Genomic DNA, 12,272 nt, shown 5'->3' with positions numbered 1-12,272 from the left:
GTCGTGTAAATAAAAAGACAAAACAGGAGGTGTCTCTGAGCTTCTCTGACCTGAATGTTAAGGAGAAAAGCCACAAGCGGGCCCGAGGGCCAACGTTTCTTGTCAGCTGATGCTCTGGAATCTTCACCAGCGGGAGCCCACGCTTCCTAAGGGCTCCTTCGTGTGCACAAAAATGCGTGGTTCCCCACCTGTCACACGGAGCGCAGGGGGGGGGGGGGGGGCGCGCGCACACGCGTGTGTGTGTGTGTGTGTGTGTGTGTGAACTTGTGCAGGAATGGGAGTGTGTGAGATACACGCAGCGCCCAAACCGAGCCCCTCAGGAGGGAAGATGAGCCATTCTCACCTCCTTCCCTGACGTGAACCTCCTTGTTGATTCCCATTAGGAAAATGAGCCTGAGCGCTCTGCCCACTTTTGGGTATAATTGTTTCAAAGTTTAATTAGCTGACATTTGGGAAGTGTGGGGAGTTGGGGTGGAGTATTCGGAGCACGTGTACCAGCCATAAAGCATCTGTTAGAGTTGCTAATGGGAAGATGCAGTTGTAGAAAAAGTGGAGAAAATGGCTAATTGAAGAAGCATGTCACCCAGTATTACTCCAGTAAAAAAATTTTTTTAAAAAAACTAAAAAAAAAAAAAAAAGATAGCAAGGAGGGAAGCAGAGAGGAATCAAAGCACCACGAACATCCTGACTGGAGATGTCACATATGCCTTCAAAACCCGAGGCCTCCATCCGAGGCCTGACCTTCGTACCTGCCTGAATCTGCATCAATTTCCGCATGGTCTTGAGTTCCTGGAGAATGGCCTGCAACGTTGACTGGCAGTTACAAGTACAGCAGTTTGATCCAACTGACGAATTCACCACTGGGAGTTCTCCTGAGCATGAAAGAAAAGAATGACGGACGCCAAGCAACAGCAAGATTATAAACAGCCAAAAAAAAATAGGAAGGTACCGTGACAGGCATCTGAAGCCTGTGCAGTTAACTATGAAATCGTGCCTGAGGAAAATGTACCCAGTGATTTGGACAGCCTAAATTTTGGGGTCTGACTTCATCTAATTATCCAGGCTTCTCTACTGTCAGGTGCGTGCTGTGTCTCGGGTGGCAGAGCCTGCGTGAACGGACACACACAATTCACTGTCACAGCAGGCCTCCCTACTGACACCCCAGTTCATCTCAGATAACAATTCCAGAAAAATTCACTAGAAACACACTCATGCTATTGCACAAAAATCTAGCCCTGAGAACAGTGTTACCAAAAAAACAAAAAAACAAAAAAAACAAAACCCGGTAGCTGGATATTAAGAATTAAATGTGTCTGTTTAAAAAATAGTTTTATCATGAATCATTTTATTCCAAAAATTAAGAACAGTCAACACATTAAACTTTCACTCTGAGTGTGGTATGTCTGGGATGGAGAAAGCGGGAGCAGGAGGGTCTGGGAGGATCCATTTGAACTTGTGGGTTTAGAGGGTGCTGGGGTGTTAGATTTTCTCCAGCTTCATAAAGGAGATCCTTCTACATCTTTTTTCCATTCCCATTTCTTTAATTTCACTTTAGTCTCTTTTCCACTGTTTAAATTTAGTATCTTTTCCTTCATGAAACTATCCCGTTTCCCTTACATGTAAACAAATATCTTCCCATTATCCCTGTAATAAAACGGGACATTTGGAAAAACACGCTTTCAGCGCAGTTCTCCCAGTCTCAGTATCCAACCCTGCTACCTTTAAGTGGATCAGGATAAGAGACTGCTATCACTTCGGTTTTTTCACAGGTGGAAGAGGGAAGTTCTAAGGTTTTGGTCCAGTGATATATTTTAGTATACGTTAAATGTAATTTACATCCTGCAATATGCATTATTTGTGGATATACTTAATGTTTGGAACAGCATAATTATTTACATTCAGAGTTGTAGCACATTGAGATGTTACAACTTTAAAACTGCAGATAATTTCAACGAGACACCAAATGCATTGCTATCGAAAATATGCAAGGAATCAACACAAAAAGATCTATTTTTAAACGAATATGGGGGAATTCAGGTTTTCAACTTTTACCATTACTAATATTTTCCAAAGTAAATCCACCATCCTTGTTGCATCCTGGAAAACAGAACATTGTTCACCCAACGCTTATTGATGTGGGGCTTACTAACTTCATACACCTAAGGCTATTTTAGTTCTCTCATCATTTCTCCCATGGCAGTAGAGTTAGGAGGACGTTGTAGAATATTCCTAGTCACTATTCCAAGTCTATCTTTATCATTTTTAGAGGACAAAACCAACCCTTTTCAGCTTGTTATAAATCATTTTCTAATTTTAAAGAGAACTTGCCCTTTTATTTTTATGAAGGAGCCTTAAAAGAGCCATCTCCTTCTAACCTGGAAGCATGCCAGCATGTGAATCTGATATTGGCTTATGTAAAATTAAGAGAAAGAGAAGACACCCATACATCTCTTGGGGTCCCTCCCTGTCTCATCAGCAGTGGCTCAGAACGGCTCTTCATACCTCTGAACTGGTTCTTGCAAATTGTGTTTAAAAAGAAAAATAAAATCACAGTAGTTCTCTTTTTCTTGAAGGATGATGTATGGGAAAAAAAAAAATCCTTAACTTTTCAAGGAAACTGAAGACGCATTCTTCCTTTCTTCTCGTTCTCTTTGTGAAAACTACAGTTCTGCACATCTGTACATAATTTATAGAACGAGTAACATCTCATGTCACTGGAGGGAAAATTAACGTGAATGGAGAAATCATCAAGTTTTTCCTTACGCTTTGAAAAAAAATTTCCCATTTGATTTCTTTTTTTTTAACAAGTAGGAATTTAAAATAGATAACTAATAAGAACCTACTGTCTAGCACAGGGAACTCTACTCAATACTCTGTGGTGACCTATATGGGAAAAGAAACTAAAACAGGGGATATATATGTATGTGTATAGCTGATTCCCTTTGCTGTACACCTGAAACTAACACATTATAAATCACCTAGACTCCAATAAAAATTACTAAAATAAAATTAGGAATTTAAATTCAGGAAATTTTACTTTAAAGGAATAATTTTCAACCTGAATGAAGCAGGTTGTAAAATATGGATCATCAGGTTCAGTAGCTTGAATGTGAGGTTGAAGTGAAGGTGTCACCTGGGGGCGGGGTCATCAGTCCTGCCTTTAACTGACTCTTCCGACAGTAGCTTGAATGTGAGGTTGAAGTGAAGGTGTCCCCTGGGGGCGGGGTCATCAGCCCTGCCTTTAACTGACTCTTCTGATAATGAAGAAAGCGCAAGACTAGGCAAGGGGACGTATTAATACACCGCGTGAGCAGGAAGCTTCTTTTAATGACAGAGCGGAGGGCTTCCCTGGTGGTGCAGTGGTTGAGAGTCCACCTGCCGATGCAGGGAACGCGGGTTCGTGCCCCGGTCCAGGAAGATCCCACATGCTGCGGAGCGGCTGGGCCCGTGAGCCATGGCCGCTGAGCCTGTGCGTCCGGACCCTGCGCGTCCGGAGCCTGTGCTACGCAACGGGAGAGGCTGCAGCAGTGAGAGGCTCGCGTACCGAAGAAAAAAAATGACAGAGCGGAGCTCTTTCTGCCCTGTTCAGTCTTTCTTTTGTGACAATAGTATCGTTATCTCTGCAAATGATGGCTTTAAACTTCTTAAAGGGCTAAAATCTCTGCCAAGAAACTATCCCTTCTAATGGAGAACCCCCAGGTTTTCCTGCATCTCAATTCTGGTTTTTGATGCTCTTCAACATTTTCCTTTATGTCTTCCCGGCCTTTTAAGATAACTCAGCTAAGGCGGGTGGGTGATTAAGGGTGGGTTTAATATGCTGAACTCAAAGAACATACTGAATATTTAGACAGAAAACACATTGGGGCAACGGCCCCGAAAGCGTTGTGAGCATCTAATGACAGCCATACCATTGGAGCTCCCGGCGGAGTGAGACTGGCTCTGGAAGGTTCTGGAGCGGGTGCCATACTGCCCTGAGAACTGCCCACTCTGGGGTGGTAACTCGTTCCACGCACCACGGGAAGACGGGTGTAGGCTCGGTGGGGCCTCCACAGAGTTCAAACGCTGAGGCCAGATCGAATCCAAATCCTGGGGTTCTTCTTTCAATTTCTCCCCCTCCTTGCCCACACGCTGGTAGATCCTCCCAGCGCTGTCATTCAGTAATCTTCTCATTCCTGTAATTTGTTTTTTAATTTCCATGCTTTCATCTCCTAATGGAAATGGGGCCAGAGATATCACTGTAAATTAGCGAAAGAAAATATAATCCACCACCAAACCAAAAAAACAAACAAACAAACAAAAAAATGGCCACCCCTTTTTCCTTCTTTGGAAATGGGAACGATTACTGACTCCAGATGCAAGCCTCTCTTTTAAGAATCTTCTTTCCTCAGAGGATTTTTTTTTTTTCTTTTTTGAACCAAGGTACCTGTATTGCACTGAGGGTACCTAATAAATATTACTTAAACATGACTCAAATTATACAGCTATAAAATATTTTCTATAAATAATAACATTAGAGGAGGCCTAGATGTATTAGGAGCTATTTCAAACATACTATCTTCTTAAATTGTCATCAGCCAATATCTTTACAAAGATTAAGAGAAGCAGTCTGTTTGTTTTTTTCCTCTAATCTGGGTGTTAAAATAAAAGTCTAATGCCAGGGTATGTATACACACTCATACAGTCACTCTACTAAATGCCTGCAATTTCAACTACAAGAAAAGGAAAAGGCCCACAGAAAGTATCTATTAGGAAAAACACAGCTCTTGCAGATAAATCTAGCACATTTAACACAATCATGTTTTAATGCACTCAGCATCGTATTAGCCAGATTTCTCTGTAGCACTAACTGCACAATGAATGTAGGTATTTTGTGTTGTCTAGCTAGATATTTAGCTAATTAATATATGAATACATTACTGAATATAAGGGAACTTTTATATACTGCTTTCAAAGAAGTATCTTCAATTTTTAAAATAATAAAAATATTAACTGTCTAACATCTAACATGAGCAAACACAGAAGTGACACAGATTTCCAAATTTACAGTTCTGCCCTGTGTGGGCATATGCTTGAGAGGAGAAATATTTTAATTTGTAATAAAACTCTTTTCACTTCAAACACCTGTGACAATGACAATATAGAAACAATAAATCATGTTCCAGATTTTATGAGAATGAATGACCAAGCACAATTTAAGTAGTGAAGAGTCAGCAGAATTTACAAGTTTCTCAAGATGTCTGGGTAACAGGGTGTGCCTGGAAGAGGTCCCAGAGGAATTCTGAAAGATAAATCTGTATGCCAGTGTGGTTGGTGTTAGTTTCAGCATCCAAACCTAAACCTTCCTGGCTAGGTTAGCAGCGCAGTTTCGGCAAGAAGGAGCTTCTTTCCTGCAGCGTTTTTGTTCTTGATCTTCTAGATCAAGGACGTTGCACATGCGTCCACCTGCAGCACGCTGATCTTAGCTGGCACTGGCCGGTGGCTGCCACTGCCCTCCCTCCTGGATCCCTGGCGAGAGCTGCACCAGCCAAGCCAGATGAAGACAGGCACACTGCCTGGCTCCTGGGTCAGTGCCAGCTGCACATGAACCGTGACACATCACAGCAAAAGGGATGTTCTCTTTTCAAAGGTTCCACCTCTGCTCCGGGGACTGAATTCTATGATAAAGTGCTGTCTGGGGCGGGGAAAGAAGTCATGAGGATCCTGGAACTTTCTAAGAGCAAATCTGCTTTGTCATGACCTTAGTTTTACAGCCCTAGAAGTTGTAGCTCTGAAAATTACAAGACTGAAACTACAGTGTGAATTCTGCATACTTGGTCTTTTCATGTGGAAGTCCAGGCTCCTCGGTGGAGGAAAGAAGGCCCAAGCATCAAGGGGGATCCTGGCTGTGGGCTGACGTTTAGAAACATTTCTTCTAAAATCAAAAGTAAAAACAAACCACAACAACAGATCAGGACCTGGGACCGAGGAGGAAGGAAACAGGGGTCTGTGAAGGAGGGCAGCAGAGCTGGCTGACATCCTGAGAAGTGAGCGCACAGTCCATCTGACTGCGGGGCATCTGAAAGGACGGAACGTAGAAAAGTGCAACAACTGCCCAAGTCAAGGAGAGGAAAGTTGAGAGATGTGGGGAAGGCTGGAAACGGGCTGGTTGCGGGGAGCTTCTTAGAGGACACACGCTGGGCATCCCCAGGGGACAATGGGTAACTGAACTGTCCTTCCTTTAGCCAGAGACGTTGAGAGCAGCCCTGACCATACCGCCTGGGGAAAGAGCTCCTGGAACCGGATCACACGCTGGCTGGCGATGATGGGCTCTGCAGAGATGGGGAGAGTATCCTCTCACAAGCACATTTGGGAGGGATGGAGCAGAGGGCCGGGGGCTGGGGAGACTTGAAGACTAAAGGTGTGGACGACAGAAAAAGCCGAGCAGCCTGCACGCACTGGGATGGAATGGGTGTGGACTGCAGGCAAGCAGAGGCACTGCAGAGGCTCAGACCACGGACGCCGGTGTGTGGGTCAGGGGACAGGCAGGGGCTGGTGCTCCCCAGACCTGGACTCGCTTCCCAACTGCGCTGACATGCTACTTGATACAAGACAAGCCACCTGCCGTTCTCTACTTCAGCTTCCTGAACCATAAAATGAATTCTGAACTTCTCAGAAAAAGTGGGCTTGGGCTTCCCTGGTGGCGCAGTGGTTGAGAGTCCGCCTGCCGATGCAGGGGACGCGGGTTCGTGCCCCGGTCCGGGAGGATCCCACATGCCGCGGAGCGGCTGGGCCCGTGAGCCATGGCCGCTGAGCCTGCGCGTCTGGAGCCTGTGCTCCGCAGCGGTAGAGGCCGCGACAGTGAGATGCCCGCGTACCGCAAAAAAAAAAGAAAAGAAAAGAAAAAGTGACTGTCACAGTGAAGCCGTGTTCTCTGATTCCAAAACAAAACCAAAAAAGGGCAGCAAGTATTAAGAGATTGAGATTCGAAGCACTAGCTGACCTGTCTCTGTCTTTCCAGTTTTAAGGCAATGTCTTCTCCACGTATAAATGTCAGGAAAAGGAAGCTCTAAAGAAGCAGGATTCCCTAAGGAAACCTGTGCACTCTCCTGATTCCTTTCCAAACCTAACTGTGCCTTTACTGATGTTTAACCACAAGGGGCTGGATCTTTTAGAAAAGACAAAACAGTAAGAAATCTTACTAACATGGATCCATGCTATGTGGCTGCCTTATAGGTAAAAGAGCCTTAAATGAAAAATGTTTTGAGCGTTTACTGACTAGACTCCTTTGGACAAGGTCTACAAAAGATAGGAGGCTGGATTCTACCCTTTGCTAAACCTCAAGACTCTACAAGATCACTTTCCTGTACGTAAAGAATTTATATAATACATACAGAGCCTTGCAACACACAAGTCACCATACGGGATCTCCTTTAACTTGGCCAGGGGAGAACACGATTATTCATGGTTTGGGGTAATAAAACAAAAAAAGACGGTAATGCCCAAACATAGAGTGAGATGACGTACATAAACATTGTACGTCCGTTTCTATATGCCTTCTTTTCACAAAGAACAGTCACCATGTCTTTGTCCTAAAAATTAACGGGTGTTGACATGCAGTAGGCATTCCATATACCTTTCTTAAGTAAATGAGAGAAATGTCCTATCAAAAGCAGAGTGAAGTCCAGTAGAATTAAATGTGATCCTAAGGTTATAAACAAACACTATATTATATACAGTCCATATATATATGGACTGAAAAAGTACCAGAAATAAATCATTCAATGAACGTTTATCAAGCATCTCCTGGGCCCCAGAGATACAAAAATTATCTTGTCCAAATTGAAAGGTGCTCCCCCTCCAAATCTCTCAGCATCTTCTACCCAAATCCCTTTCTACTGGTTTGTTGTTCCAAGAAATGGTCCTGATTCTCCCCATCCTGTTGGCCCTACGCCTCTTTTAACTCTGTGCCCCTGGAACTCCAGGTAGCAGACTGCCCCATGATCTGTAGATGCCTCTGCTTCCTTGCTAGAGATAAAAATCAGCTCTTCTCTGAGGTCCCTGCCTCCCTGCAGCCCTTTATGAAAATTATTCACCTCCCATGCCCTCGGGGCTGGGGACGGTGGCCCCCCCCAAACATCACTCTTATGGCCCCAGACTCACTGTTGCTTGAGTTGATGCCACAGCTGCATCACCTCCCACCCTTCTTCCTGAACAGCAGTCTGTGTGCCGGGAGTTTAAGGCTCATAAAGAGAAGTGGCAGGTGATGAACTGGAAATGTACAGTGAGGTCATCCCAGTAAGGTACCAGGTTAAGGAAGAAAAATTTTGCGCTGGAGATAACTGGGTTATTGCTCTGGGTAGTTTAAAATTCATTATCTCTTTTAATTTTTTTTTTAATTTTTTTTTTTTTTTCCTTGCGTTACGCGGGCCTCTCACTGCTGCGGCCTCTCCCATCTGCGGAGCACAGGCCCCGGACGCGCAGGCCCAGCGGCCATGGCTCACGGGCCCAGCCGCTCCGCGGCATCCTTAGACAAGTCCTTTCCCTTTCCTTTTTTTTTTTTTTTTTTTTTTCCTTGCGTTACGCGGGCCTCTCACTGCTGCGGCCTCTCCCATCTGCGGAGCACAGGCCCCGGACGCGCAGGCCCAGCGGCCACGGCTCACGGGCCCAGCCGCTCCGCGGCACGCGGGATCCCCCCGAAACGGGGCACGAACCCGCGCCCCCTGCATCGGCAGGCGGACTCCCAAGCACTGCGCCACCAGGGAAGCCCTCATTATCTCTTTTGACATAAGGATGGTAAATAATCAGACCTTTCCTTTAGAAAAACAAATCTGGCAAAAGTATGGTGAAAGTGGTGTGGGCAGAGGAAACCAGCCAGCGGCTTGTTGCTAAAGGCTATGTGAGTGACCGTGCCAGTCTGTACCAGTACTGGGGGATGGGACTGGAGAGATAAGATGGAAAGAGAGACATTTAAGAAGGTTCCCCAGAGAGACTTGGTGATTCACTGCATGTGGGGATGCGGGTGGGATGTGAAGGAGAATCAATTAAAGATAACTCCAAGGTTTCTAGTTTGGGGGACTGGATGGATGCTAACACCAGAGAATTAGAAGGGTGCAGGGAAAGGGCGATACAACGAGGCTAGTTTTGACAAAGGCAACCTAGGTAATCGGCAGGCAGCTGGAAATGTACATGAAGCTGACGATGAAGCAATGCTCCTGAACTATTCCCGCAGCAGAAGCAGCTGCTATTACTACCAGTGGCAGCTGGCCTTCTAGACTAAGTCAGCCCCTGGGCTTCACCAACAATTCAGGGGCTGGAAGGTCATCGTATTCGGAGATACCAGATTTCCTATTAGCCTAACAACGTAGAGAGCTCAAAACCCTCATTTCAACATTAAAAGAGCTATCACCTCATTTGTGTCCAAGCTGGGGAAGTGAGGCCACCTATTCCTCCTGGACTCCCCGTCCCCGTGGCAGGCAGCGGTCACAGAGGTCAGAACCATGTCATCTCCAGCTCCTCACGTGCCCTGACCTACCATCAAGTCCATCCCCAGGCTGCCACTCGGTAACTCACCTCTACCAAAGGCCCGACAGGCACTTCTAGCACGGAGGGACAGTCACCACTGCATCCAGTATGGGTCGACTCTTACTATGGTATCATGTCCAGTTTTTGGTTTGTTTGTTGGTTGCTTGGTTTTTTGGGGCCTCAGGGCTTGGGGGAATCTCAGTTCCCTGACCAGGGATTGAATCCGGGCCACGGCAGTGAAAGCCTGGAATCCTAACCACTAGGCCAACAGGGAACTCCCATCACGTCCAGGTTTTGCGCTCTTTTAAAGAGCCTGTTGAGAAACTTGAGGAGAGCGTGCAAAAGTCAACGAAAAAGATGAAAGGAACAAGGAAAGGTTAAAGAAGTCGGGTCGTTTCTCTGAGAGATAGATGGCTATTGAGTGACTTAATTATCTTCAAATACACTACGAGTTATTACTGACATGGTTCTTTTTTGTTTTGTTTTTGTTTTTGTTTTTTGCGGTACGCGGGCCTCTCACTGCTGTGGCCTCTCCCGTTGCGGAGCACAGGCTCTGGACGCACAGGCTCAGCGGCCATGGCTCACGGGCCCAGCCGCTCCGCGGCATGTGGGATCTTCCCGACCCCGGGCACGAACCCGCATCCCCTGCATCGGCAGGCGGACTCTCAACCACTGCGCCACCAGGGAAGCCCGACATTGTTCTTTATCCATGAGGAAAAAGTAGACTCAAATTGTAGCTTCCAGGGAGGAAGCTGGGTGACATTATGGTCTAAAGAGCTGACCCTTCCACAGTGAGCAATACTAAGATGACCAGGATTTATACTGAACGCTGCAAATAACTCCTCTCAAACACGAGTAAAAGTTGTCATGGAGCCATGTTGCAGAAAAGGCTGAACTACAACCTGTCAAATGACAGCAGTGAGAGAAACAGCAGGAAAAAGGAGGCAGGGTCCATCAGGCCCAGGCCACGTCTCTCTTCACCACATGGCTTGACAAGTGAGCCAAAGAGGCAGGCATCTGGGGCACACTCTGCGCTCTGAGCAGACCTGGGGTTGGCATCCTCACTCCAAACCCATGTTGGCTTGCAGATGCCATCAGGGTCACAACTGGCCATCCCCAGGGACCACAGCCGTGTTTACCAGGGATACGCAAGCCTGGGGTTCTAACTCGGCAAGAACGGTCTGAGAAGCCCTACAGAACAGAGCGGTGGTTACCAAGTGAGCCCTTCCCTCCCCAGTAATCTGAAGTGGAACCCCCCAAAATAAAGAGGAACCAAGCTGTACTGAAGAGAACATGCCAGAACCCGCAGTCCTGAAACAGCCCTTGGAGTCCATTCTAGGACACAACGGGGTCTAAATGCCACTGAGAAAAGCTTTGAACAGGAGGCGTTAGCCCGTCTGCGTGCTGCCACGTGCTGGAGGACCCTCCCGTTCAGCTGGAGTTTTAGGTGGAAAATAATTAAGCAGCTCAGCATGTACATGGCGTTTTCACTGAAAGGACAACGAGGTTCCTTTCAAGTCTATTTAGATAATACCAGTTTCGTTCATCCATTCAATAAACATTTACTGTACTACTACTAAATATGAGATACTGTGGGAGCAAAGAAAGAAAAAGAAAAAAAATACAAGATACGGTCTCTCCCCTGCAGGAGTTTACAGCCTAGCACGGGACCCAGATGGATGCACAATGATTCTAAGGACCCAGGGCCTCTCTCCTAACACGTGGGCAGGCGCACCCAGCAAGGGCTACCCACAGCCAGGGCTGGAGGCCAGAGCTCTTTTTAATCAAGGCTGAGGTGACGCCAGGACAGGTCTCAAGACAGAATGCCATGGGTCCAGGCTGGAAAACAGGCCTTCAAAGCAGAAAGGGCAAGAAGGGCCAGGGGAGCAGAGAAATACCAGGAAATGAATCAAAATGGGCTGTCACACTGCTTCTCAAATGTGTCCCTCAAAGAACATCTACAGAGGAGAATAAACTTCTATGAGAAGAAGAGAGTGCTATGATACCACTAGAACTACCCAACCAGTTCAGAGAGTTTATCTACTTTCCTCTCCCCCAAGTGTTCTTATAACATGGAAAACCTTGATTTTATAATAAATACAACATGGCCTCCCAATACAACGTTCCTTCATCAGACATGGACTGTAATTCCAGCCACATTAAGTGGGTAGGTCAGAAGCCACCACTTCAAGTAATGTTCAGGAATAATCAAGCCAAAGAGCTAAAATCCCAAATACACGGGAGAGGTCTTATAAGTCAATGAAGAAAAGGACACGTACTAACAATGGAAAATGGGCACAGGACGTGAACATGCAATTCACACCAGAAATAAATAGTTCAAATCTCTTAAGGTCCCTAATTATTAATGTAATGAAAATTAAATAATGTGAAATTCTTTATCTATTAATTTGGCAAAAACTATAGATTCATAAAGCCCATTTTGGGTGAAGGTGTAGGGTTACGGTCCCCTCTCATAGGCTGTTGTTGGGGGATCTTTTTGGAGGGAATTCGGCAATTCCACTCACAGGCATTTATCTTACAGAAACGTTCAGACAAGTACCCATGACACAAGTACAAGGACATTCACGGTAGCATCATTTTGCTAGGGAGACACTGGGAACCACCCAGACATCGATCAGTGAGCATTAGATAAGTGAATTATGGCATATCAGTACAATGAGATTACAGTATATCTTTACATGTCTGTAAAGAATGAAACGGACCTTTTATAGTCATTTGGAAGTAAGTGAAGGATAAACTAGAAACTCCAC

The 12,272-nt window shown here is 45.7% G+C and overlaps 1 protein-coding gene across 1 annotated transcript in view; it reads right to left on the bottom strand.

Moving 5' to 3' along the window:
- The window catches only part of BEND7 (BEN domain containing 7), a 159,918-nt gene that overhangs the window by 131,367 nt on the left and 16,279 nt on the right, over positions 1 to 12,272 (bottom strand). Inside the window, exons 3-4 of the mRNA XM_007460904.1 lie at positions 3,909 to 4,208; positions 750 to 872 (exon numbers count right to left, since the gene is read on the bottom strand). Coding sequence (XP_007460966.1) covers positions 750 to 872; positions 3,909 to 4,208 — 423 coding nt within the window. The remainder of the gene's footprint in view (positions 1 to 749; positions 873 to 3,908; positions 4,209 to 12,272) is intronic.

This window comes from Lipotes vexillifer, unplaced genomic scaffold (assembly GCF_000442215.2).
Source record: "Lipotes vexillifer unplaced genomic scaffold, Lipotes_vexillifer_v1.1 scaffold534, whole genome shotgun sequence".
Taxonomy (NCBI): Eukaryota; Metazoa; Chordata; class Mammalia; order Artiodactyla; family Lipotidae; genus Lipotes; species Lipotes vexillifer.
The sequence above is the reverse complement of the archived record's forward strand: the minus strand, read 5'-3'. Positions and strand labels throughout refer to the sequence as shown.